Source organism: Anarhichas minor, unplaced genomic scaffold (assembly GCF_050575085.1).
Source record: "Anarhichas minor isolate MPS153535 unplaced genomic scaffold, ASM5057508v1 ptg000041l, whole genome shotgun sequence".
NCBI lineage: Eukaryota > Metazoa > Chordata > Actinopteri > Perciformes > Anarhichadidae > Anarhichas > Anarhichas minor.
Genome location: NW_027466487.1, coordinates 6031851 through 6058815, shown reverse-complemented (window position 1 = coordinate 6058815; position 26965 = coordinate 6031851). Strand labels below are relative to the sequence as shown.

The 26965-nt window shown below is 42.2% G+C and overlaps 3 protein-coding genes and 1 non-coding gene across 6 annotated transcripts; 2 read left to right on the top strand and 2 right to left on the bottom strand.

The window, feature by feature from the left end:
- Positions 1-1523: 1523 nt before the first annotated feature.
- On the bottom strand, positions 1524-14155 carry lpcat3 (lysophosphatidylcholine acyltransferase 3). Of its 3 annotated transcripts, none has more exons than XM_076109125.1 (15): positions 13834-14154; positions 12091-12172; positions 11890-11997; positions 8910-9016; positions 8341-8434; positions 8064-8101; positions 7098-7276; positions 6862-6970; positions 6661-6747; positions 6193-6356; positions 4227-4374; positions 3765-3920; positions 3075-3205; positions 2513-2971; positions 1524-2169 (listed from the first exon to the last, which is right to left on the bottom strand). In XM_076109125.1, exons 4-13 carry the CDS (start codon positions 8967-8969, stop codon positions 3086-3088), a joined length of 1155 nt encoding a protein of 384 aa, XP_075965240.1. In that variant the 5' UTR covers positions 8970-9016; positions 11890-11997; positions 12091-12172; positions 13834-14154; the 3' UTR covers positions 1524-2169; positions 2513-2971; positions 3075-3085. The 3 variants fall into 3 exon arrangements, with proteins under 3 accessions (XP_075965240.1, XP_075965241.1, XP_075965239.1); XM_076109126.1 differs by having other exon boundaries at positions 12130-12172; XM_076109124.1 differs by lacking the exon at positions 12091-12172 and having other exon boundaries at positions 13834-14155.
- A 799-nt stretch (positions 14156-14954) lies between these two features.
- On the bottom strand, positions 14955-15012 carry LOC142969721 (U7 small nuclear RNA). The gene has a single exon (XR_012959131.1). It is a non-coding gene; the product is annotated as a U7 small nuclear RNA (small nuclear RNA).
- A 1986-nt stretch (positions 15013-16998) lies between these two features.
- Positions 16999-20994, top strand: tpi1b (triosephosphate isomerase 1b). Its single transcript, XM_076109251.1, has 7 exons — positions 16999-17211; positions 18816-18939; positions 19424-19508; positions 19666-19798; positions 19921-20006; positions 20097-20184; positions 20266-20994. Exons 1-7 carry the CDS (start codon positions 17103-17105, stop codon positions 20382-20384), a joined length of 744 nt encoding a protein of 247 aa, XP_075965366.1. The 5' UTR covers positions 16999-17102; the 3' UTR covers positions 20385-20994.
- Positions 20995-22320: 1326 nt separating this feature from the next.
- LOC142969381 (uncharacterized) lies at positions 22321-23592 on the top strand. The gene is made up of 2 exons (XM_076109250.1): positions 22321-22575; positions 22681-23592. Exons 1-2 carry the CDS (start codon positions 22413-22415, stop codon positions 23334-23336), a joined length of 819 nt encoding a protein of 272 aa, XP_075965365.1. The 5' UTR covers positions 22321-22412; the 3' UTR covers positions 23337-23592.
- Positions 23593-26965: the final 3373 nt, after the last annotated feature.

Genomic DNA, 26965 nt, shown 5'->3' with positions numbered 1-26965 from the left:
ACATGCATCAATAACAATAACTGATCAGCACTGACAGAGTAACAAGACACACAGAGAGAGAGAGAGAGAGAGAGAGAGAGAGAGGGGGGGGGGGGGGGGGGGGGGCGGACAGATCAGACCTTTCAGGTGCTGTGTTTGTGCATTAAAACACAACTCAGGTGTCATGTATGTAACCTTTACCAGAGACCCAACATGATGAACTCGATTTTGTGCTGCATATTGAGTCAGTATGAATAAACCAATACACCATAACTGCTTCTGTCTTTTCGTCAAAATCAGACTTGCAGAGAAAAGCCATATGGTGAATGCACATACCTGGTCGTGAGTGTGTAGCCTGTGTGTGTGTGTGTGTGTGTGTGTGTGTGTCACTATAACAGGTTTTGCATGTGGCCGTGTGGGTGGGTTCCCATGTTTTAATTGTAGTTTGTTAGGTTAAAACAGTGCAGCTGCTGTCTTGTGGCCACAACTGAAAAATTAGTCCTTTGGGGGGGGGGTTCATGCTCTCATTGACATAACAAGACAACGTTTTTCCACTGCTGCAGTCCTTATAGGCTACAGGACAACATGCTCTGCAGATCACATCCAAAAGAAAGAGGACATATATACCGATGACTCCATCTGTTTCACAGGTTGTTAAGGCTCCACATCCATCCAAGACCAGAGAAACATGCTATGCGACAGTAGTCAGCCGATTTACATCACAGGCTGGTATTGACACACACTACCAGTTTAGGCTGGCCATGTTGAGCGCTCAACCCCTCGAGCCAGGAGAGGAAATGTCGCATACATGAACGTTATAGCTGAAGCAGGATTTGACATTACCGTGGTGAGTTGCGGTGATCCTCCCGGTTGGTGCCCAGCCTCTACGCTCGCAGCATCCGCCTCTCACGCCCCTGCCGCTCGGCTCGGCTCGGTAATCCCCCCCCCCCCCGCGCGCAGGCTGAAAACAGTCCTCCAGGTATAGAGGCAGAGGACACACGGACAGTCTTTACGCAGCAGCTGAAGAAATGACAAGAGTATATATGTCAGCCTGACGTGAGACTCGCGGTGATGAGGTGTAGAGGAAGATGGAGAGACCGATGGATGCCCTTGTTTTTTCGGCTCTACGGAGGGAGAAAAAAAACGGTGGGAATATTACGCTGTCGTCCCCTCCCTCTCGGCGTTTCTTAACCCGCCCACACTGCGTCCTTCTCCCGCTCCCTCTCCGGCCCCCACCAGCTCGGCACCAGACTGCTGCTCTGGCTGTTTTTTGCTGTTGAACGCACATTGAGAGTGACTCAGACCCCAACACAGCAATTCATCTCATCACGTTTGTTCTCAGCTTTATAGGCTAGCTTGATGGGTGACACCCCACCACAGTGGGGTTTTTTTTTAAAATGTTTTTTCATATATATTAATCCCCCATTGCTCAAGCTTTCCATCACCAGACTGCAAAATGACGTCATATCACCCCCTTTTGCCCTGTGCTCCGTCAGACACAAAGGCAATGGGACACACGCACACACAATAACTAGAGTCCTTGCTTGAAATGCAGCATTTTAATGAACATTATAAAATTGTATTTGAAAATCACTCCCAACCCACCCCGAGTCCATCCCAAGTTTTCTTTTACTTTGTACATTTGGTAGGAATAAGGCAAAAAAGTAGTCTCTTAACATAGCAATTCACATCAATAATCACCATGTCATGTATAAATATTACTAAAATCTGGGCTGCTGCTACAGTGAGGTTTGTCCCGTCCATGTGTGTCAGCGTTAGCGAGAGGACGGCAGCAGCAGCAGTGCTGGGCCTTCCTCCAGCATGCTGTGGATCAGACGACACAGCCCCTCCCTCCCCCCCACCCCAAAAAATTTAAATTAAACAAAATAAAGAGGCATTCCCACAGAAGGATGGGATGCTTCTACTTCCCGCTATGTTTAAATACCACCTGCTGTTATAAACAGAAGAGCAGGCCATAAGTGAGACATATTTTGTTTCCTTTGCTTCCAGTTCAAAAATGAGTTTCCTCCACTCAAAAACAACCCTATTTATGGAGCGTATAGGGTGAACCAAAACGATCAGCTGTCGTGACTGTATGGTTGGGCAGTGCGCAAGTCTCCTTTCACATCTGTGCATTTAAGAGCTGAGGGCCGGGGGCTTGAATCACGTCAGACAGAGGAGCGGAGTAGACTGAACAGAGGGAAAGGAGGAAACATGGTAAGAAAGAAAACAGAAACACTAAACAAGGAAAGGTAGGAGAACAATGCAAACTATTTCATGATATCTTATCCCCAAACCTATAAAATGTTCGTATTCATAAAAGCTGTTAAAACTCTAATCAAACAAATGTACTGTAAAAACATTCATTAATACAAGGCCATTTTGAGATGGGATTAGTGTACAGTGTGTGATTTACAGTGCTTGTATAACCACCGGCAGCCATTTTCAAAAAACAACCCCCCCCCCCCAATTATTATTATAATCAACTCTCTTTTGCAGAAAGTATTTTTGTATTAAAGAAAGTGCCACATACGTCGGCGCTGTGCTTAAACCTTCTGTGAAGTCTGCTGCTGCTAAATGCGGGTGGTAGACACGAGAGAGAGAAATGAAACAAGAAAAACACATCGGAGCCAATGACTGACTCTGAACCCGTGACTGGTGAGTGCAAATCTGTGTCGACAGCATGTAAGTCTCTCAAGCTCTGCAAGTCCAACGTTTCTTCACAGCAAAAAAACAAAAAAAAAAAAAAAAAAAAAAAAAAAAAACAGGAATTCGCCCCTGATTGGCTCACAATTACGCCATGTGGCACAATGGTCATTTCCTGTAAACATTTCTCCAAATGTTTATAAAAACGCCCTTCCCATTTAAAACACAAAAATATATAGAAATTTATTTTTACATGGACATATATATTACTAAAGGCCTTAAAATATTTTCCATTCTGCTCCTTGAAAGTCAGTTCCCTTCAGTGAATATTTAGCCTTTGACGGACCTGGAACGAAACAGATATTTCAACATTACAAACACGTATTCACAGCTTTGTCTCCAACAACAAGAAAAAAAATAAATAAATAAAATGGCCTGCTCTTGCTTACCATGCCAAGTTTTAATCTTGCTTTGTCTGGCTCCGCTCTTTCTTAGGCACCAGCACCTTACGGATGTATGGCATGATTAAAAAGGCTGCGAGGAAGAATATGTGACCGCAGAAATAGATGGACGAATACACCTGCAAAACAAAAAAAAAAGGGGACAAAACAGCCAAGTTAAAATTTTGATTTCATCATCCAAATGTCATGATGACACCTGGCTGTGTCTCTTTCTCACCTGTCACCACCAGAAAGTGTGCAGCCTTTGTCAGTCACCTGACCCCCGCTACTCTCTGCGTACCTCCCTCAATCCCCTAACAGGTCACACACGTCCTCACCAGGCCGCGGTGTGCAAACACCAGCCACTTCCCCACTCCCGGTGGACAGATCGTACCAAGTAGCCCAGACTGACGGATCATTCCACCCATTCCTGTTCTGGAAAACCTGCTTTAAGACACCATTGTTGTTGCCGAGTTTTTCTAGAAAACTGCATTTAAGGCCGTGTTCCGGCAAAGCACTGCAGTATCCAAGTGCAAGTGAACGCTCCTGGTAAATTACTTTGCAACATAAACGCCACATTTCAGTTTATTCTGTACACATTGCATGTCTGTTGCTCTTCCTGAATTTGCTTGTCGGTTGCGGTCCATACACTTTTTTTAAAAGGACATTGTATGCCGTGGTCTCAGAGTTGTGTCTTACCTTGAGCCATTTGTCGTAGGTGAAGAGGCAGAATGGCACAAGGGGGTAGCCCATGAAGAGCCAATGGAGACACTGCTGGAAAACATAGATGAGGGGGTAGAATGCGCTGTTGGCCAGCTTCGACAGCAAGGGACTGTCCCTCACTAGAGCCAGGGCCTGTCACATACAAACACATATTCCATATTAGTTACAGTAATACAATAAAGCAACAGTTATATAGTAAACTAATGCCAAATTGTGACTGTCGTCAATATCTAATTACAAGTAGCAGTGAGGTGCATTTGATCGATGCTATTTAATGACAGGAGACGGTCTCTTGTGAAAAAGCTAAACAATTGGTTTATATAAACACAGACAAAGTGCAACGCAAGCGTTTACTGAGAGAATAAGCATAATGCAGATGGATTGTGCTTCCTGCACACAACGCTAATTATCTTTAGGTTACCCGTCCTCACATCCTACCTGTCTCTCTACAGTGATGATGAAGAACTCCATGGAGAAGCAGAGGATGTATCCAGAGTGAAGACCATGCCAAAAAGTCAGAAAGAGGAGTGTGGTCACATGAGACAGGGACTTATTGCCCAGGAACTTCAACCGCTTGAAGACATGCCTGAAAAAAAGAGAAGAGAAAAAAAACAAGTCAAGAGTTTTGGATCGCTTCTTTTTTTACTAAAAATCTGGATACGTGCCGTCAGATAATCGTAATGCAACCGCTATCACTGCCTACATGCAAGCACTCACTCACCTGGGAGCTCTTGTTGCATAGCAACTGATGTTATATTAAAACATTTCCACAACTTTACATCCTCTTCAAGGGTACTCATCAATTCAATGCTGGCCCAGACTCTGTTACAATATCTTACAGAAGTGCAGACACACACAGGACTTTCAATATGGTGTTTTCTTTCCCTCACAGTGCACCGGTGACAGGCTGAAGTATTAGCTGTAGAGTCAGATAAATAAGTACATGAAGCACTACCGCATAAAAGCCTCGCTAATGGCCTCTAAGCTATCAGTATGCGCCACACCTTTCCAACGTCAGAATAAGAAGGATCATTGTTGTGTTCCTCTTGCAGGTTTTGATCTTCCCTCTCAAGCTCCCCGTTTTCATGCTTCACAAACGTTTTATGACAATGTTGGCGTGTACAACGGACACTTTGTCTTTGATTCATGATTTGTATCTCGCCCATCTTTAGGACGGACGACTTTCCACCCCACCTTTGAAATGTGGCCATTTGGAACGGCTGTAAACGGTATTCCAGACAGCATTTAAGAAGACTAGCTTGTGTGAAGCATCCTGACCCCTCAAGGAGCTTCTGAATATCAAACATCCTCCTCATACTAATTAGTCGTGCCTCACACTGGCTTCTTCTCTACTGTATGTCGTCTAATGGACAGAGCTAACAAAATCCCAGAACGTTATGGAAATCTAGCTCTAAACAGGCAGTACATTGTGGCAACCTACTGGACTACAGTGTCTGATAAAACACTGACTAAGTACAGACGGTAATATTTAGCATCCTCGCCATGAGCTCTGCAACTCCCGTGTCTCACAACCCACCGTCTCACATGGCAAATCATTAATGTCATCTATTTATAGCTCATGTTATTCTTATCCATAGCCCTTTCGTATCGTGTATTATAACAGGGTAGTTTGTATTAACATGCTTCGGCAACATCGTATTGCATGCAATCTTGCCAATAAAGCCACTCAAATTGATTTGAATGCATCTACTGTATATAACTACTGTAGAGAAGGAAGGCTTGACAAATACAATATCAGAAAAGAATCCATTTAATACTAAACTACTCACGAAGTGGTGCATATGTGAATGTAAATAGACTTTTCTTTGTGGGTCAAACAATGAGTATTTTTAGTGTCATGTCTGTATTTTATCCATCAATGGCATGAAAGTTGCTCATCAACCAGCTATATAATACAAAGTGAAGTTCTCATAGCTTATTAGTTACTTTTAGAGAGAATTTGTAATTCCATTTTATAAAGATGTAACGGTCCCTCCCCTACTCTCTGTGCGTGATGCAGTAAGCCAAGGTAACTTAGGTATCCAACTGAATGATGTTATGAACTATATGTCCAATAAATTGCTGTGCTCACTGTGGTTAAATGATGTCACATGTTTAAAAGTTTTTATGCTCGAGGCTCCTGCTGAAAATCTGCAAACCCTCCTAGGATGTTGGCTCCCTCCCTGCAAGGATTCCTCTGGTGTTAAAACAAACTGTGAAGAGAGGCCCTGGCATGTGATACTACGCCAATCCTTCTCCGTAAAGCGTTGCTTTATAAGCATATGTGATTGAAAAGGCATCTCCTCTACTTCACCATTATCATCTTGGTAAATATTTAACTTTTACAGCTTGGCTTTTAAATACAAGCTCGAGAGCGTCACAGATTTTCAGGCTCTGCACTCACCTGGCAGCCCACGCGTTCGTGTTGATGTTGAAGGAGGAGATGGTTCCTCCAAAAAGTGGCGTGGTTTCAAAGCGCCACACCTTCATATTGGCACAGGCGTCCCACTTGTGCTCACCATCCACTACGCCATTGTAGCCTAGTCCAGATAATATACACACGCCTTCCTGTAACACACAAGAAAAACCACTTACATCATTTGCTGTGAGATCACACCATGAAGCAGGAAACTCTTAGAAAATGTACCTGGTATTTTGGGATGGTTAGGGTGTGACATGAAAATAATCCATTAGTATATGCAGACGTGTGTAAAGGGTGTGGTTTGACTTTTAATGCTCAAACAAAAAGTGTCACGCTAGGTGCTGTATGTGAATACAACTTCAAACAAATGAGGTGTATTTCAATAATCAAATCCGTAGGCTGTTGCCAACACATTTCACGCACATACCAGCAGATCAAGAGGTTACTTACCGCTATTACCCAACAGCTGACATATTTATACAAGATGACTTTAGCCCAAAGCAGAATAAACACACAGCGATACCAGAAGGGCTGAGCCTGTGGGAAGGACATCGTTTGACACGTTAGACACACTCCGACTCGCCTTACATTGGAAAAACTTGAAAAAGCATACACAGCGATTATTATTTTTGAACATTTTGTCGTTCTCACATCATACTCATCTGTTAGGAAGTAGCTGTCCGGGTAATAGGGACTAAATATTGCATATATCACCAGGCAGAGAAAACCCAGAGCAAACCTCTTCATAGCCGGTGCAACACTGTAAGAGACGATGGGAGAGAGGAAGGTGATAATATTAACCACAGGGCTGCGACACTGCACAGCTGGCGTGATTTTCTTTCGGCTCTTTTTTCTTTTCATCACTCATCATTTTCTTGCTCTTTTACCTGTTCGGAGGCTTTCCAGGGCAGTCGCTGAGCTCCCCTGCCACCAACTTCTGGTAGCTGCGTAGTGTAAACTGGGGCCCCACCAAGAAGCCTCCATAGAAGTAGGAAAAGCCGCACACCTCCAGCAGGGAGGGCACAGACGGTAGGGCCGCAATCCTCTGCTCTGAACTCAGCTCAGACTGGAGTTGAAGGATGAGAGGAGAAAAGGATGATGAAAAAATAAGAGAGAAGAAGAGCGATATGAAAGGGGGATGAAGGGGGTGGAGGAAGAGAACAGAAAAGTACTTTTAAAAGCACGTTGACAAAGGATGCATCAATGATAATATAGACCGACAAACTCAACATCTGTAAACTGCGTACGGAAAAGTGAGAATATTAACCAGATGAGCTCATTTACACTTTCCCATATGAATAATAGCAATCAGATGTACAATAAATAGGGGCCAATTGGACTCGGCTGCAAAACGATATGGGTGTGTTTGAGCTGTTTTATCATTAGTGTCATATTTTTTTGTGAATTGGACCTTGAGACCGGGCAGATAGCGGTCGTAAATTATGTGCAATTCATGGTATCAGTGGCCTGAACTCCGTGCTTTGTGAATACGCCGCTGATGTAAATGTCACTCTTCTCATCTGGTCTTCGTTGGTGCCATTGCTCTTCTTAAGGACCCCACATTTACATATGGATTGCTCAGGTAACTTGTTTGCATTAGTAACGGACCGTGCCAGTTTCTTGCTTAGCATTTGCACGTCGTGATCATCTACTCGTTTGTGGTGAAAACCATCAATATTCTTTCCATCAGAAAACTCATCTACCTTTCTTTCACACATGACGGAACATTAAAAAAAAAGACGCTTACAGGAACTAACAGAGGGGAGCAACACAAACAACATTCCAAGACAGACACCATCAACATGTTAACGAATGATCAAGCAGGCAAAAGCAAGAGAGAACAACCAACTCACTGGTTCCTTCCCGCCGTCATAGTAATCAAATGACAAACCTGTAATCAGAAAATGCAACTGGTGTCAGAAACTATGTTAGGGTGACTAATGCTGTCATGATCATTTAAAATGAACACTGTTAAGCATGCAAAGGCCAGGTCAGCAGTTTATCAGCGTGTTAATCGATTACTAGAGTAAAAGGGAGAGATTGCAACAGGAAGATATCAAATGAGGGAAACATTTGTTTTTATCAAACAAATTGAGTTTGTCAAGCAGAGGAGCGCTGTAGTCAACTCACCAACAAGTTTGAGTGTGAGGACACAGTGAGGCATGGTCCACTTGATGTCATACTCTCCTGTCGCTGTGAAGTAATAGCCTGCCAGCAGGTAAACCTACGGAAAGCGAACGAGGAGCCAGAGACAGTTAGCAAACCTCTGCATTATCCGACACCTCCACGCAGATGTTTATTACAGTTCTACGTGACAGAGAAAGAACGAAAAAAACAACGAATCACAGGAAGTGTGGCGTCAAAAACAAAACATGACGCGAGCACATTTTTGTGTAACATTTCCTAGAGTTCTTAGATAAATGCTCCAACACTCCCGCAGGCAGCATGTGACTACATCTTACAGTTATTGGTGATAGTGGCCCTTTTAATACACGGGTCAATCGGTGCGTAGGCATTAACGAGCAAATTAAAGGGAAATCACATCATGCAGATGCAGAAATTCAACATTACACTGTGCAGACAAAATAATGGGCAGTACCTGAGCCATTGCGGTAAAAGTCTGACAATGGACGAAAGGATGCATGGAACAGGGGAGAAGACAGAAAATAAAAACTAAAAACAACACCGGGACACCTCACCAGTTGAAAGGTAAAGCTGCTCAGGACAGTTGTTACCGTCCTTCCCATGAGCCTCAGCATCAGGAATTGAACAAGGACGCATACTGCAGAGTGATAGATCTCAGAGCCTGGGAGAGAGACAGACGGGGGGGGGGGGGGGGGGGGAGTCAGTCAAGTGTGACCTGTAGGGCTGGACATGAAAACAGCATTTATTTCCTCCTTAGTTCAGTATTGGCAGAGAGGGAGACAGAACAACGAGGCACATCCACAACATAGTGTGGATCGCTCTCAAAGAGGGTCGGGAGGAAAAAGCATTCCACGAGGAAAAAAGAGAAGCAACAGACCTGCTGTAAAATCCAAGTGCAGCCACAACAGAACAAAGACAAGAGAGAGAGATTGATGTTAGCAGTTGGTGTTTACTCCAGTCACTCATCCATTCATTCATCCCATCTGGAGCAGCATGCGTTAACATCGTTATCGCTTTGGTCATTTAGAAAAATATAGGTTTTGATAATCAGTCATTTTTATGCAAAACATTCAGTGGTTCCAGCTTCTCAAATGTAAAGACTTGCAGGTTTTCTTAGTCCTTAGCAACTAATGAGAATTTACAGTGTCACTTAGACAATAATTGGCAGGTTGATTGATTACTAAAACAGTGAGACTTGCCTGATATTTACCACAGCCCATGGAAATCTATTGTACCACCTTGTTGTATTCTACAAGCATTAAATATTCACATCTGAGAAGCGGGAACAAGCAAATGTTTGGCATTTTTGCTGAGAAAATGAATAAAACAAGTTCTCAAATCATCATAAAAGTTGAAAAGCTAATTTTCTGATGATTGATTCTTTAGTTTATCTTTGCAGCTCTAAATGTAATATATTTGGGTTTTGTACTGTCGGTTAGACAAAACAACCTGAAAACTGCAAAAAATATATAATTTATATTTTTTTAAATTTTATAGATCAAACATGAGAAATTAATCAGCAGTTGTTACTTGCAGCCCTGTACTGTATGTACTGTATATTGCATATCGAAACTTGAATTTAGCATATTCAAAGCTGCTGGTGTATTCTATTAGAAACCTGGGTGTGACCCTGGATGACTAACTGGCATTCTCAGCAAACATTGCATCGGTTACACGCTACTGCAGATTCCTGCTCTACAACATCAGGAGGATTCGCCCCATCCTCACTGATGAGACGGCGCAGGTGCTAATCCAGGCTCTTGTCATCTCCCGCCTGGACTACTGCAACTCACTACTTGCCGGAGCCCCGGCGCTGGCCATCAGACCTCTGGAGCTTGTCCAGAAAGCTGCAGCTCGCCTGGTGTTCAATCGCCCCAAGTTCTCCCACACAACTTCCCTTCTCTACACTGGCACAGTAAGAGCTCGCATCCAGTTTAAGACTCTGGTGACAGGGCAGGGCAGTGAAAGGAACAGCTCCTTCCTATCTCCAGACCATGGTCAAGCCCTACACCCCCGCCGACCTCTGCTGCCTCGGGGCGATTGGTCGCCCCGTCGCTCAGAGGTCCCTACGGCCAATCGACCTGGTCGCGGCTGTTTTCTGTCCTGGCCCCACAGTGGTGGAATGAACTCCCCACTGACGTCAGGACAGCGGAGTCGCTGCCCATCTTTCGGCGCAGGCTAAAAACTCACCTCTTCAAGAAGGCCTACCCTTAGCCTTCTACTTAGCACTTACTTAGCATCTATTGTATTCATACCAGCTTATTGCACTTATTGTATTCATATTAGTTTGTGGCACTTATTGCATTTGTTTGTTTCTGCACTGTACGTTGGCTCTGGTTTATGCTCTTAGATGCTTGTTTGAAGAAAGGAGATTGTAACGGTAAAATATGTTTTAACATGTTCTCTGCATAGACTCTGTAAGAGGAAAGTGCCCGCTGTGACATAAAACATTCCATATAGGGCAATAGCATAAGACGAGAAACATGCAAGCCATATAGGGCAGCGACAGAGAATGAGGCACCTTCCTGTAATGAAGAGGACATGTACCAGACACTGATGCACACGTATGACTTGTCCCCCACATGTCCCCCCCTTCTTCTCACTGTCTCCTTTGTTTGTAAAGGTATAAATAAGAATGTACGGAGATGATTCTGGGGGGCACTCTCACAGGTTACTTCAATACGTATCTGTGAAACTGCTCTCCTTGCTTGCAACGCAATAAATTGACTTTACACACTTTGATCATTCATCAAGAATCTGTTCATTTGATATTGACTAAAAAACCTTTATACTCTTCTCCCGACTAGTCATAGAAATATTCCACAACAAGATGCACTTACGACTTCTGGTGACTAGTTGTTCGAAAACCGATGTTGAATACACTTATTGTAAGTCGCTTTGGATAAAAGCGTCTGCTAAATGACTAATGTAATATTAACTAGCACCACATTTGCTTCCCCTTCAACCCAGAAATGAGTCAACAATAGTGGATGATTCATCCACATGAAAAGTCAATGTTCAAACTAAAAAACAAAAGTGCTTTCTGTTTAATTGCAGTGCTTCTTCTGGAGGTTACCTTAAAAACAAGTTCCAAAGATGATGAACATAATGTTTATATGAAGGTACGATCATAGAATGCTGGCGACAATTTCTAAGCCTATGGCATCTAACATATTGGACCTTTATCCAATTATAATCGACCATTGTGTAATTCAAAAGAAAAATCTTGTCCTTAATATCTTATGCAAGTACGTGTGCAAAGCGTTTAAGTGCGCCGCGCTGCTGGACTGCTTTCTTTAACACGGGGGTCTCGGATTCGTTGGTCTCCAGCAGTGTCATGGAGCAGTTATCTAATTATCTAGCGCCATCAAAGGCCAGGAAGAAGACAAGTGCCAACAAGTTAACAAGAATGTAAACAATGCAGAATTCAACAAATGCTTTCGGAGGATGAAAATACATTCAAACTTTGTTTGTTAGACCTCAAGGACACACAATTTCGGTACGTTACAGTGAACTGAACTCTCTCTATCTCACCAAAGTTGAACGCTGCTAGAGCCAGTCCAGAGAAAGTGTGGAACAAGTGCACAACTGTGGCCGGCTGGTAGAACAAGAAACGTCGGTACACCAGAGCACAGGGATAACCTGCAGGACAGAGAAGAAAAAATGTTAAAGTATGCGTCTTCATATCAGCTCAGTGAGGCATTGTTGACACCCCCAGATATCAAGGACACTGACCTTGTGGTATAAACACATGGCGCACACACAAGTACGTACCATTGGTACGCTTCTGTAGTGTGTGTTGCTACAAATCTGGCATCTCAAGGAGAAAGACAGAACAAACACTCAGCAGTTCAGTTGGACTTGTTCTTGATCACATTGGACTCATTGATATTTAGATACTGATGTAAACATGTTTCTTTAAACTGCTCCATTAAAAATTGAGACGACCAATTCCCTGAACCTTCGTCCTTGCTGGGACTAGCTAAAGCTCCATAATGAGTGGATATCAACGCCCTGCAGCAGATTAGATGCAGCTTAATATAAACAGGTTCTCCATTATATCTGTAACGTGAAGAAACATTCAAGATAGAAGTCTCCTTCTGCCTTTACTGGGTTACTTTAAAAGTCATTTTCTATATTTCTGAATGAATTGGTCTCACTAATAAGTATTGTTGGTGAGACCAAAGCCTGATATAGTTTATTCCTCTTTGCCATAGACCTCCATTGTCCAACCATTAAACACACTATTGCACTAGAGGGTGACTTGTTCCTTCATGATGATGAAAATGGGCACTGTGGTTTATTTTGAGTGCTGCCATTAACATTCACTGTTGCATATTAACACTAGTGTATGGAGCCGCTGTAGGGCATTCATCATCTGAATCAGGTGTGCACAGTCTTGCAAGACACAGCTACATGTAGTTACTATATGGCCACAAAATTATGCAAGACGCATTGAGTAACAGTGGCACGAGGAAGCATGCAACAGGCTGACTGGAGGGTTTTTCTGGCAGACTAAAGCCTGATCTGAGGGTCACGTTCAGTCTATCGCATTGTTGGTGTGAGGCAACACGAGAGAGAAAAACAGACGTGTCAATGTGTCAGACCAAAGTTCAGCGAGGACAGCATGAAGGACGCCCTCCCCCCCGCCCATCCACACAAAGACACATACCCATGCCATTCAGACCCAGTAGTCCTAAAGTAGCACCATGTTTTACAAGCTACAATCAAACACCCTAACCCAGAAATAGTGCATTCTGGCCTTGTTAGACAAATTTAAAACCCCTCAGAGTCTGTGTCCCCTCTACTCAACGGAGTGGAAAAAAATGGGGGTTTAAAAGGGGGGGGGGGGGTATATTTTGGCAGTCTGTGCTCATTTTCTATGTCAAATAATTTCCCTCCCCCAACAACATTGGGACTATCCTCTTCACCAACACCGGTCTCATACAAACATGATAATCCAACAGACAATGTCATGTTGGTGGTCTGCTTTGTGTAGCTGTCAAGCTACCTTGAACCCACTTACTAGTGAGTTAGCTAGTCCAACAGAAGGACATTTATAAGGAGAGGAGATTCCGACGGTTGCCTTTAATGACACGACACCAAACGCTACACCACACACGGGCACCCTCATTCCCATTGTCAACAGCCACAAGTTAACTGATGGTGCAGCAATTTAGCCGTCGGTTGATGGTGTTTTGAAGGAAACGTTGTCTTCTTTAACGTTTCAGGGTGTACGATTTACCGTGAGTGGATTCTCGGGACACATATTAAGCTAACGTTGCGTGAATTAACACGGTAGTAGACCAACACAACTGGTTTGAAGCCTGTAGCTATGTGTCACAGTGAGAACCTAACTGAGCGTTGTGTTAGCGGTGCGTGTCTCTCCGTTAACAGTTACACCGGAGCACTTAAAACCTGTCACCGGGATTAACGTCATGTCGGCTAGCTACCGGAACGACGCGAGGTGAAACTCACCGATTAAAATAGATAGAAGTAGTCGAACCGCTGGCTCCGGGGATCCTAAGGACTCCGACAGATTCTCCAGCAAGGGAGCCGCCATCTTGCTTGTGGGCGGAAACGTCTCTTCGCGACGGTTCAGTGAACTCTACTGACTCACGGCAGACATTCACGCGCACACACACTCCCGTGTTTTAAAGGCCGTTGGACGGTTCAACCTCCTTCAAAGTTAGACCTGTGATTCTCCTCCCACTTCTCCTCCCCTCCGGTCTATCTTTACGGTTTGTGGAGGCTTAGCTCTGATCGTGGCAACTACCTTTTTCACCCATGTGAAGTCTGCTCTTTTTATAAGCTCAAAACGTCCCTGGGTGGGCCTGGGTCTATCTTTACCACACCTCTCTGGGTACCATGTTCACTAAAGATTAGACTAGTGGGCTGAGAATGATACAAGTGAAGCAAACCAGTAAACTAGTGCAGTGAAGATTAAGCAGATTAACTCATAATAGTGTCAGTGGGCCCTCTTGTGACGACTCGCAGGAACCACATTAACTAAAGGTCCACTACACACATGCAAAATACTAATATAATGATTTGTTTACCACAATAAGTGCAGTTACACATCATTGAAATTTGATTCTCATCGAAACACCATGCATATGCAAATTGTTTAAATTACAGAAATAAAGTTTAACCACTGGACACAAGATCCCACGTCACTGAAAAGTCAAGTATATATACTGTATATACTGTTGTAAACGGTATCGATCATGAAAATATATTCAGGTTATAACGGTAGATATCAGTGTAGTTAATGTTAAATATATATATATATATATATATTCATAAATATAATATAGATATTTATGAACACTATCAGACCTGAAGTAAAAGTAGTGTTACGGTATTGTCAAAAGTATATTGTACAAAAGTATAAATTGCTATTTTGTGGATGAATATGTTGAATAAAGCATAGTCACAAGTTCTGATGGGTTATAACATGTTAACATCTTAGAAAAGAGATAACTGGCTTGAGCTAAATTCAATCATGTATGATTGTTTCTATTAGAAAAGCACAACGTAAAGATGTACTTGTTTGTGTTTCTATTAGTAGTCAATGATTTTTTTTTTTCACATTATAGGTGGGCTTCTCATTAAGAGAAACCTGCTAGACAAATATCTAAAGAGCAAATAGAATCCTGCCGTTCAACTAGGAGGCTGGCAGTACTTGTACACTACATACATGCCCTATCTCTACGGTGTCATGTCGGAGACACTCACGGAGAAACAAAGTAACAACAATAACAACAAAGCGCGAGTATATTATTACGACAAAACATCGCCTCAAACTCCTGAAAATTCAACTTTATACGCGTAAGAACCGTATTGTTTACGGCAGTGCAGGCTGGGTATGCAAAACAGGGTTGTAAATCCACCAATCAGAGAGCTTCAAACGGTGGCCTCTGGCCAGGACGCACAAAGGATTGTGGGACTTTTGTCGTCTCAGCCAATCAAACGGTGGATCGTCATAGCTTGTGCCTCAGCTCACACTGTTACTGTATATCATGTTTGTGACGAACGTGGTCAATGTTGCTGTTTTTGTTGTTAGCATTGCAATAAAATAAATGAATGTTGACGAGTCTAAATGGTTTATATTACAGATATTACATCCGCATTTATACTTTTATATTTTATAAGATTAGCGTGGCTTTGATTAATAATAATTTCCTTCAAAGTAAATGTAATATGTCTGATTGTACAGAGGTATCTTAATAAGTTGGATTGGGTTCTCATTTTTGCACAAGTAAAATAAAGAGGTTGTGGTTAAAGATCCTTTACTGAAGTAAAGTCACTCGCCACTTTCAAAACTGCACTTAAAATTGACCTATTTAAATCTGCTTTTAACCTCTGATACTAGTTATGTATGTTTTTGTTTTGTCTATTACTGTTATAATGTAATCTCTCAGCCTTGTTTGTAATGTTGTACATTTTATTGTTTCATGTCTTTACCATGTAAAGTACCTTTGAGTAATTTTTAAAGCACTATACAAATAAAATGTATTATTATTATTGGTAGAATAGATATCCGCACACTTAAATCTATGCAGAGAACACTATATTTTTAACTTTCGGTCTAAAGGACTTTCATCGGAGCATACGTGGTTCAGCTGGAATGGCAGGTGTAGAAACAAACAAATCACATCCCTATCACTGTATGCAGTACACCTGTGCTCACCTGTGGTAGAGGCCCCGCCTCCTGTTACCTACAGCTTTAAAGTGCTGAATGTAGTATTGAGAGGTTAACTAGTGGATGCCACACTTACACAACACAAAAAGAGGGGTGGACTACAGTGTATACAGACAAAAACTTCTAAACTACTTCCAGCACCTTATCCTGCATTATCATTATTATTAAAAAGTAATTATTATAGAATATTGAATACATGTAAGCGTATTTTAACATTGTATGTGGAGCCAATTTTAGATACTTTGTATACTACTGGGTAGATTAGTATTGCATATCATATGCTTTCTAATGTAATCAGTAACTAGTATAAGTGTAAAATAAATGCAGCTGAGTATAACATACAATATTTCCCTCTGGAATGTAATGGAGTAAAAGTATGAAGTAGAATAAAATAGATATACTCAAGTGCAGTACAAGTATGAAAAAGTCGACTTAAGTACAGCATTTGAGTATATGTACCCAAATACTGTCTTTGAGTATATGTACTCAAGTATATGTACTGTATTTGAGTATTATGTACTCAAATACTGTATTTCAGTATATGTACTCAAATACTATACAACCTTTTCATACTTGTACTGCACTTGAGTATATCCATTTTATGCTACTTCATACTTTTACTCCATTACATTTCAGAGGGAGGTATTGTATGTTATACTCAGCTGCATTTATTTTACACTTAAAGTTACCAGTTACTGCTTACATGTATATGTACTCAAATACAGGTATTTGGCATTTAGGCCTGCCTAACTCTAACCCCCGTGACAGTTAGTCCTTGTATGGGAAAGTTGTACACAGAGCACTTGAACGCAGCATGACTGTTGCTCTTCCCCTTCCTCCTCAAATGGAGAGACGCGTTCACGGGCGTGCCTCCATAAACCAATGGAGCTGACAGAGAGGAGGGGTTAACTCTTCCACGTTCATAAATACTCTGAGCTTCTTTTTCACGTCCGCTCTCTTACCCCGGAGAAGATAGACCACGGTACACTGTTGCTAGCAGTTTAATTCTCGGCAAACACCCCCTTAAAAATCAATCGCAATCATGAGCAGGAAATTCTTCGTCGGTGGAAACTGGAAGCTGAACGGCGACAAGAAAAGCCTCGGCGAGCTCGCGCAGACCATGAACGCAGCCAAGGTGGACCCCAATGTCGGTATGTGCAGGTTTGACAGCCGTGACACCAAATTCCATTTTTTTATAGTTTTATAATACATTTATAATTGTAGCCACTTGTTTTCTGACTAACATCACCAAAATCCCAGTAACAATGGCTACATGTTTGTGTCTTTTCCTCATTTAAATGTCACAACCGAATCACTCCCGACTCAAAATGGCTCGGCCATTCAATAATTCAATGACACCATTAACATCACAGACACACATCTGCCTAATGTTATGACCTTTTTTAAAGTTGCATTCAGTGTAATCTCTATATATTTATCTGAATATTTATTCAGACAGAAATGTATACAATGGCGGATGTTCGGGTGGGATTTGCAGTAATGTTGGTGTTGGTGGTGGGGGTGTGCGCGTTTGCAGCGGCACGTAGTCCAGCAGACGGATCTGCCTTGGCTGTGAGAGTGCATGGTGCATTCAAGTGACTGCTCGCTAATGATGTCGCTCGTCTTTCATCTGCAGAATACAGTAGCCTATTGTGAGCTACGCTTTTCATGTTGAGGCAGTTTATATCTTCGATTTTTCCTGCATGCCCTGAAGTAGACATTCCTCAGGATTTTTCATTCCGTGCATTATACTCTGCTAGAAATTAAAACAACCCTTAGACGTTGGCTTTGTCGAGGCCTGTTTCCACTGTCACAGAGCCAGTGGTGCGCCTCCTGCAAAGTTGGGCGTTCTGCAACTGTAACGTTGTGTGCTATCACTCTATTCAGGCTACCACGGTTCGGACTGTCCTTGGACCTTGCTCCATTAATGAATCTACTGTTTCAGCACCAGAGAGGGAAACTCGAGCAGACTTTTCCCACCGGCTTCTCTTTAAAGTCAAAGTTCAGCTGTTTCCTTCCCCCCAGACTGATTTTCTTCACATGTTTGATATTTAAACTCTGGTTCTTTCCTCTGACCTCTGCAGAATGCGGCCATGTAGGCGACCTTTAGGAGGCTGAACTCTGACCTTTTAATGCAGAGAGACCCAGCCATGGCTGTGGAGAAATGACCTTTACCAAACCAATAATAACTGGTTTAATATAGACTCTGCTCACCCTTAAAGATATAGTTTCATTTTGAATGTCAGTGTGTTGACTTTACTGCACTCTGATTGACTCATGCAGACTGTGCTGCTGTTGAATTTGGTCCAATCATGTTTGCACAAGAGGGCAAATATTTTGTTTGTATAGACGTTATCAGATTTTAAAAGTTACACTGTTTATTGTGAGGGTTTCATGATGCACTCTTGCATTTGAGTAGCTGTAGTAGTACACAAGTATATTGATGGAGCTTATGGAGTAATAACTTGAGATTTAGGCTCAGTGGTAGCAGGTAGTCCTTTAATCACAGGGCTGGCGGTTCGTATGTATTTACCTGTATATGAGAAGTGTAATAAAGTTGAAGTATCTTTCAGCAAGAACTGGAATCTCCCTCGTATGTGTAGTTAATATCTTCTAACTAACCAAAAGTAAATCCCAAACTACTACTATCGCATCATTGACATCAAGGAAGTTGGTCTAAAATGTCTCGATGTTTTGGTTTTAGGAGTAACTCTCTGCTCAACCGAAGCATTGTTTTCTTCTTCTGCGCTCACAGAGGTGGTGTGCGGTGCTCCTTCAATCTACCTGGACTTCACCAGGACCAAGCTGGACGCCAAGTTTGGGGTTGCTGCTCAGAACTGCTACAAAGTTGCCAAGGGTGCCTTCACTGGGGAGATCAGGTACGCCATGTGTCCGTCAGAGGACAATAACCTGCAGATCAGAATCGGGAATACTTGACTGATCCCTGGGGGGGAAATTGGAACAGTTGCTCGTATGTATGTATGTATAAAGAAATAATAGAATATCTAAATGTAAATTATAAACATAATGCTACAATAAATAACGCAGAAAATATAAGTAAGAAATGCATGAAATATGTACATTAAACGCACACAATATTCAACCGCAGTGTAAATAAGCGGGATCTATTAAGTGTGTTAAATAGAAGATGTATTAATAAAGAGTATTTCTTGAAATGTACAGTATAAAGATGGATGGATGGATGAAACTACTTCATCACACACTTCATACAAAATCCTCTGGGTTATTAGGTTTGATCACTAATATAAAATCTTGTTGATGTTTCTTATCACTGTAATGAAACAGTTTTTAGATGGAGGATTTGATTATTTAGTGTTTTATTGTATAAATTTCTGTCTTCAGCCCTGCGATGATCAAGGACTGTGGAGTGAACTGGGTGATCCTGGGACACTCTGAGCGGCGCCACGTCTTCGGAGAGAGTGACGAGGTAATTCTGGAAGACTTTGTCTTCTTCTACTATCACCAGCTTTATTGTCTCATGATGCTCAGTGCTAAATGGGGAAAAGTCTCATCGATTAGTTCCGATGCACAAAAAAACATTTCTCCTGTACACTCTGTGATCAGATGCTTGTGTTTTGTGTTAGCTCATTGGTCAGAAGACCGCCCACGCTCTGGAGAGCGGTCTCTGTGTGATCGCCTGCATCGGCGAGAAGCTGGACGAGAGAGAGGGCGGCATCACCGAGAAGGTTGTCTTTGCTCAGACCAAAGTCATCGCAGGTACGCACCAGGGAGTGTAAATGTTGTAACGCACAAGTTTGTGCAAGCTAGAGTGTGGTGGAAATTCAGAGAATTTGAGAAATAGAAATTCAAGTCTTATCACACGTCTCTCTCTCTCGCAGACAATGTTAAGGACTGGAGCAAGGTCGTGCTTGCTTATGAGCCTGTGTGGGCCATTGGCACCGGCAAGACTGCCTCCCCGCAGCAGGTAAATATATAAGTAACCACTGAAAACGATTACCGCAATCTCTTCACATGACTCGTCATAATGTGCCCGTTTTCCCGCACGATGTCTCAGGCTCAGGAAGTTCATGAGAAACTGAGGGGGTGGATGAAGACCAACGTGTCTGAGGCTGTGGCCAACTCCGTGAGGATCATCTATGGAGGTCAGTCAGTGCGACGAGATTGGTGCCTGTCGTCATGTTCTTCTTTTTGATTTCCCCAGATGACTCTATTCTTCTTCTCAGGCTCTGTGACCGGCACTACCTGCAAAGAACTTGCCTCCCAAAAGGACGTTGACGGGTTCCTTGTCGGCGGAGCCTCTCTCAAGCCAGAGTTTGTTGAAATCATCAACGCCAAGGCATAAAAAAAATTTGAAAAAAACGGGCAGCTGCGATGTGACCACGTCCAGATCAGAGGCCAACTCTATTCAGACTATTCAGTTCCATCATCCTTCACTCTCAGCACTTGGTCCTCTTCCCCTTTTTTATTTTCAAAAGTGTTTGTGTAATGATGTCATTCCCTCCTTCTCTTTTTTGTTTTGAAATGTATTTCGTCATGAAGAGAAAGGGACGGGTTGACACGTCCACCGCACTGAAAAGAGTTAAGTCCACTGAGAATAGTCTGTGTGCAAACTAACTTCCACACCAAGTGCTCAAGCTAGAAAGACTTACAATTACGCCCTGAGGTGGACGGCCAGTCCGTGCCTTTACTTGAAGAGTTTACCAACTTTTATTGCGTAAACAGTGTCACAGCGCTTTTGTCAATCAGTTGTATTTGTCTTTTTAATATCTACGTCTCTTTTGTGTAATTATGATGTTCTGTGGCTTTTAACCTCCCTGTAGACGTGCATGATCCTCTCGTTCGTTGGCTGGTGTTGCCAAGTGGAGAGCCTCCATTTCATGTTAATTATATTGTGTCATGGCCGATGGGTGCAAGGCTGTAAGGAAACATTATAATAAACCGTTTAGAGACTGTTTCAGTGTGTTGGATTGATTTTTGTTTTCTGTATGTTTATCCAATTTTTGATTCCATATTCTCTATATCTTATATGGATACTGTGTGTGTGTGTATACACCAATAGGTTTAATAACCTGCTGTGTGTTCATGTACAGTTAATCGTGGTATTCTCAAACTGGCAGGAGAGAGAGTATCTCATTACAGACGTGACCTCCTTTAAAGACAATGCCATGCAGAGAAGCATTTGACCGCTATTTTTATCCCGCACTGAATTAAAACAGACACGCAGCAGTGAAGGACTCGTGTCTCGGGACATTAAATTATAGTTTTACGCATTACAAACTTTTATACAAAACTAATCGAGAATAAAGAACTTTGTTAAAATAAACCCTAAAGTGCACTGAGGGTTGCACTGAGATCTAACTACAGTAATTTCAGAGTTAAGCCTGGTTGGTTTCTAACTTCTATATTTCACTCTCCGATACACACGAACACTTTAAATCGTAATGGATCCAGGTGTCTGCACTGACTGCTGAAACGGTCTCGAAGCCCAGGTCAAAATTTCATTCAGAATCGGTCTGTCTTCAGCAAACATCTAGTTTTAACCAAATATTGGCTGCCACAGGACTGAACCACTTCCAGTCACTACAATGCTGTAGGTACAGGAGGACAAAATAACCAGAACACTTGTAGAATATCATGTAATCAAATGCAATAGCTATTTAAAAAAATAGGAATCTTATTTATTTGCTGTGAGTTTGTGATAAATTGAATACACACGATGTAATAAACTAAATTGAAATAGATTTTGATATTGAACAGTTAGAGAAAAGGCCTCTTGATTGGGCAAAAATACAGGAGCCATCTGTGGACCCTACCATTTTTAGTGGCGCATACTCAACACTTTTTTTTTTTTTTTTTTTAATTATCTCAAAGTAATTGCCACCAAGGATATCTGGGGAATTCAGGGCTCCTCAGAATCCCTGGCCAGCTGCCCTCTTTGTCCATTTGGTAATCCAGCATTGATTTCATAGTATTTTAGTTTTAGGCATACTATCAAACCCACAATTTCAAAAAAATTAAATCAGGACATGAGCTAAGACTATTAAAATAGCAACGAAACTTTCCATTTGAGGAACCTAATTTATATACAATAGCCCTTTAATAAATACAACTTGTTTAAGGTTTATAATGGAATATTTGAATTGAGTCAACAAATACTGTGTGAATGTGCTGCACTACATTACGTCACAATGTGCTCCCGCCCCCCTTCTGCAGCCTGGTGTCTTCCCTTTGCACCCCGGTCCAGCAGGGGGCGGTACTGCCCCAATACTGAACACTTTGTGTGGCTCAGTCTCACGTCCGTGTTTACAAGCGAAGCGTGACGTTCCCAGCGCCCATTAAACGCGTTTCTTTTGATCTGTAAACGTCCAAAATGCAGTCACTGAGAGTGTTTCTCAGCGAGAGACTGACAGCAGCGGCGGAGGAGATATTTGGAGCTGTTGAGAATACAATAGCCGAGTACAAAGAGGAGATTTATCGGTCCAAAGATTTAGAAATCAGTCGTCTGAGGATGCAGCTGAGGCTTCTCAAATCAGGTTGGTTTCAATGGCAGCCGCGTGCAACCAAACGTCATGTAGCTCTGCATTGTTTGTTTTAGATACATGCCATGATTGTGATGATAGTATTGTCTTTTCACATAGAGCCACGGTTGGATAGATGCCTCGGAGCCCAGCTGCAGCAGCTCACCCATCACCACCCTCCTCCTCTTCCTCCTCCTCCTCCTCCTCCTCAGCAGCTCCATCAGTCAGTCCCTTCAGAGGAGCCTCCTGAGTCCCAGCACTGTGAGGAGGACGGGAGCGGCAGCATGGAGCAGGAGCACCCGGAGCCCTCTCAGGTGAAGAAGGAGCAGCAGCAGCTGAAGAGCCACAGGGACTTCTGGAACGGCCACGAGGTAGAGCAGCTCGAGAGCCTCGAATCAGACATCAAAGACTTCATCTTGTCTCCTTCCAGCCTGAGAAGCAGCCTGCAGGACCCTGCCTTGCTCTTCCACCCTTACCACAACAACCACGGCGAGGAGGGCAAGGAGAAACCCTACTGCTGCTCCGTTTGCGAAAAGCGCTTCAGTAACTGCTCCCACCTCGCAGCTCACATCAGGACGCACACGGGGGAGAGGCCGTACAGATGTGACATATGCAGGAAGACTTTCGTCACAACGAGCGCTCTGAACAGACACCAGACGATCCACACTGAAGGGAAACAGTTTGTCTGCAATTATTGTGGTAAATCCTTCAAGTGGATGGAGTCTCTCGGCAGACACATTAGAAGCGTACACAAGAGAGATAATGTGCCTGTATGACTGTCATTTAAAAATACACTAATGCCCACTAGATTAGTCATGTTGTAACTGTATGTTATCTATGAGTTTAAAACACCTGAACAAAGAATGTAGTGTCTTTCTGTTTTGTGATCAATTATATTGTGCATGGACCTCATTAAGCATTGAAAGCCTGTAAATGATGTGCAAACGAATTGTAGAGATTCATTGAAAGGTATAGTATTTGATAAATAAATTATGGTGAAAGTTTTATTACAGAATAAAATGTAACTCCTGGTGTTGTTGAATGTGTTTTGCTTTCTGCTGCAGGAACATATAAGAAAAGGGAAGTTGCACAGTGCTCCAGTAGGTGGCAGTAACAGCATTTCATTCACAATTTCACTTCAATCTGGAGTATCTGGCAGCGTTCGAGCTCTTGTCCCTAATGTACTGAGTATGTACTTCTTTTCTGGGAATTGAAAGTACTCTCAGTCAGCAGTCCTCTTACAGTCAAAATATTCAAATTATGAGGGTGGTGAGCCATTAATCCGAGTGGTGAAAAGCAAATAAGTGCATTTACTCAAGTACTGGAATTTATAATTGTATAATCGTATATGTTACATGAGTATTTCCAATTTCAGAAGTAAATATTGTACTATTTACTCCACTACATATATTTGACAGCTCTAGTTGTTAATTTTCAGATTATTACTCCAAAATATAATGAAGAAACAATTGATGTATTAGTATATATCAAGAAACCTATAGCAGTATATAAAGTCGTTGAAACTAGCTCCACCTTCACCAGCTGCAACTTTAAAGTGACGCTTGCACATTAATGCATTAATAATTACAATTCAGTAATACATATTACTCTGCTTTGGGTTTCAGTGTCCTGGTATTGTGCATGCTGGCTCACCGTCATGGTTTGTTGGAACACTTGGTCACACCTGTTATTTTACATCTGTGTCAAGTGAAAATGTCTGCCGGAGAAAGGCCTATGTACTCCATACTTCATAGCAACAATTTGGGAAAGCCCTGACCTGTTTCACAGTGACAAGGCCCAGGTAAATACAATGAGGATGCTTTTCTGAGTGTGTTGTGGTTCACTGACCTCGAGCCTATACCCAACACCTTTGAGACAAACTGGAACGCCGACAGTGTGCCAGGCCTCATCACCCAACATCAGTGTCCAACTCCACTCATGCTCTTGGGGCTGAATGGCAGCAAATCCCTGAGACCAGGTCCCCAAACTCTTGTTGAAAGCCTTTTTTTCAGGACTCTAGATACCGTTAAAGCAGCTTATTGAAGCCCATGGTTTTGGGGTGAGATGTTCAGGGGCTCTAATCTTCAGGTGTCCGCACACTTTTGTACTGCGGTGACAACTTTGGCAAAAGCTTTAACTAAGTTGGGATGTCGTCAGTCCACATTTATCCTCAAAATGAAATAAGACAGGACTCCCCCTCCCCCACTGCCCTCTCTATTCCCTGTCATTATGAAGCCATTTCTTATATTCAGGGGTGAAATTGAGATTTGTAGTGCAGGGAGCTGCGATTCACAGAGTGTGTATACAGTATGTGCAGCAGTAGAAGTGGTAGAGTTCAATCTTTTGTGTCATGAATAGTAGATACAAGTCTTTAAAGTAATAAAGTTCAAGTAAAGAAATACGGAAATCATTGGTATTGAGGTTCAAGGTGCCCGACCTATTCAAGGAGCCAATACAGACATTTAAATAGTCTTTTTTCAGTTTCTACTTTCTTATTTTTCATGTGTCAGCTTGCTCGATTAAAAAAAACAATACTTCAAATACTGATAATAACTGTGCTAAGGGGCCAGCAGCCTGCACGTCATTCATGCCTCAATGTTGTAGAACATCTTGTTGAACTGGAATATTATTCCAGGGTACACTCACTTATTGGAGAGAGGTTATTCTGAGAGCTCTCATGTACATTCAGGCGCTCTGTGCAGTAAACCACTTCCTACAAGTGTGCTGAGCAGGCAATTAAAACCATGGCACAATATCATCTTGATTGATCATGTGGATTAAAATAAAGATGAATTATGTGATGGGGCTCTGCTCAAAGTGTTGCTCTGAACACAGATGTTGCCACTGATTATATGGACAAGTTATACAACATCACTTACAGGTGTAACTAGTGTCCTTACAGTGGAAACAAACCTTTTTGTATCATTTTAAATCTTCTCTGCTGTTCGTTAGACTGTTTCAGACATTATCAGCAGGTTTTACATTGAATCTCCAAAAAGAGCAATGTGTTTCCCATTAGCTCAGTGGCCAAAGGGCTCCCTCGCTCTTTGTTCCCTCTTAATGGGTACGCAATGTTTCAGGTATCGGAGGAAACAAATATATTTGCGGAAAACATCCTGCCGTCTTCAAGAATTGGTGGTTTATTTTGCCATTTTGTTTCGTAGCTCTCAGTTGATCATCTCTATTCCAACACACCTGTGACTGGTAACAACAAACCTGTGGGATTGATTGGTTTTTATCATTCTGGATACTATAAATATATAAAAACATCACATGGTTTTGTCACCTCAGGGGTTTTAATGCAAGCCGTGTTTCAAATCTTGACCCTGTGATTGATTGAATCACAGCTGTGAATGTGCACAATATGAATGAAATAGTCCTCATTCGGACCCATTGAGAATAAATATATCAGCATCAAAATCCTTCTTTCCACTTCTTTATATGTGTTGCTGTCATCCTTAACACAAACCATGTCCTTAAAATATGTGTCCGCCTTAAACCCAACATTGTGTTTGGTCCAACAGAAGCTTTACAATAATCAATGATCACCACAGTGATGTGGTTGTTTTTTATTCCAACACACTGTTTTCTATTTCTATTAAAGTGAGCTTAACAACACTTAACAAACCAGCTGTCTAATTTCTCTTTCTTTTCATATTAATGAAAAATGTTGTAGTACAAAACCACTGCATACACACACCCATCCATTTCTACACATGCTTATTCCTTATTCCTGTCATGGAGGTCTGGGGCATCTCCCAGCATGTACTGGGCAGGTTAAAGAAATCATAGAAGTTTAGTTTTAGATATATGAAGATAAAAAAATGTTGGAAAGACTATAGCTTACATTGTACCTTGAATGCCCAGAGAAGACAAGAAAAACTCCCACGGGAAAAACATAGCTCCAGTAAAACCAAAGGGGGGCCTTTCACACGAGATAGATGAGTATGAAACAGACACCATGAATGCTTCTCCAACTGTCATCACCTCTTTGTGTCAAACAGCTGTGGTTTAATAAACAGGTAGCCAGGATCCTCGTAGACCTATTCGTTTCAACCCTGTTCCTCGACCCACAGCACATTCATCTATTTTGTTGATCAAATCATGGACTGTTTTAAACGGGGTCCACTAACGTAATGTAATTTCCATTGACAGTGAAAGCTCTCCATTTCCAGGCCTTAACTGGACCCGTTGTGATCTTGAAGCTGGTTGCTGAGATGTTAAAGATGCTAGCAAACTCCCTGTGTGGTGGAATGAGGCAGAGACCTCAAGTCACCCGCATGTTGTCTACAACCACTTATGAAATGCTCAGCAACGCTTTGAGAGGATCCTGTGGGATCTTCTTCTCCAGGCTGGAGGGGAGTGAGGAAGAGGTCAGAAGAGACTCATTGTACAGGTGAGAGGA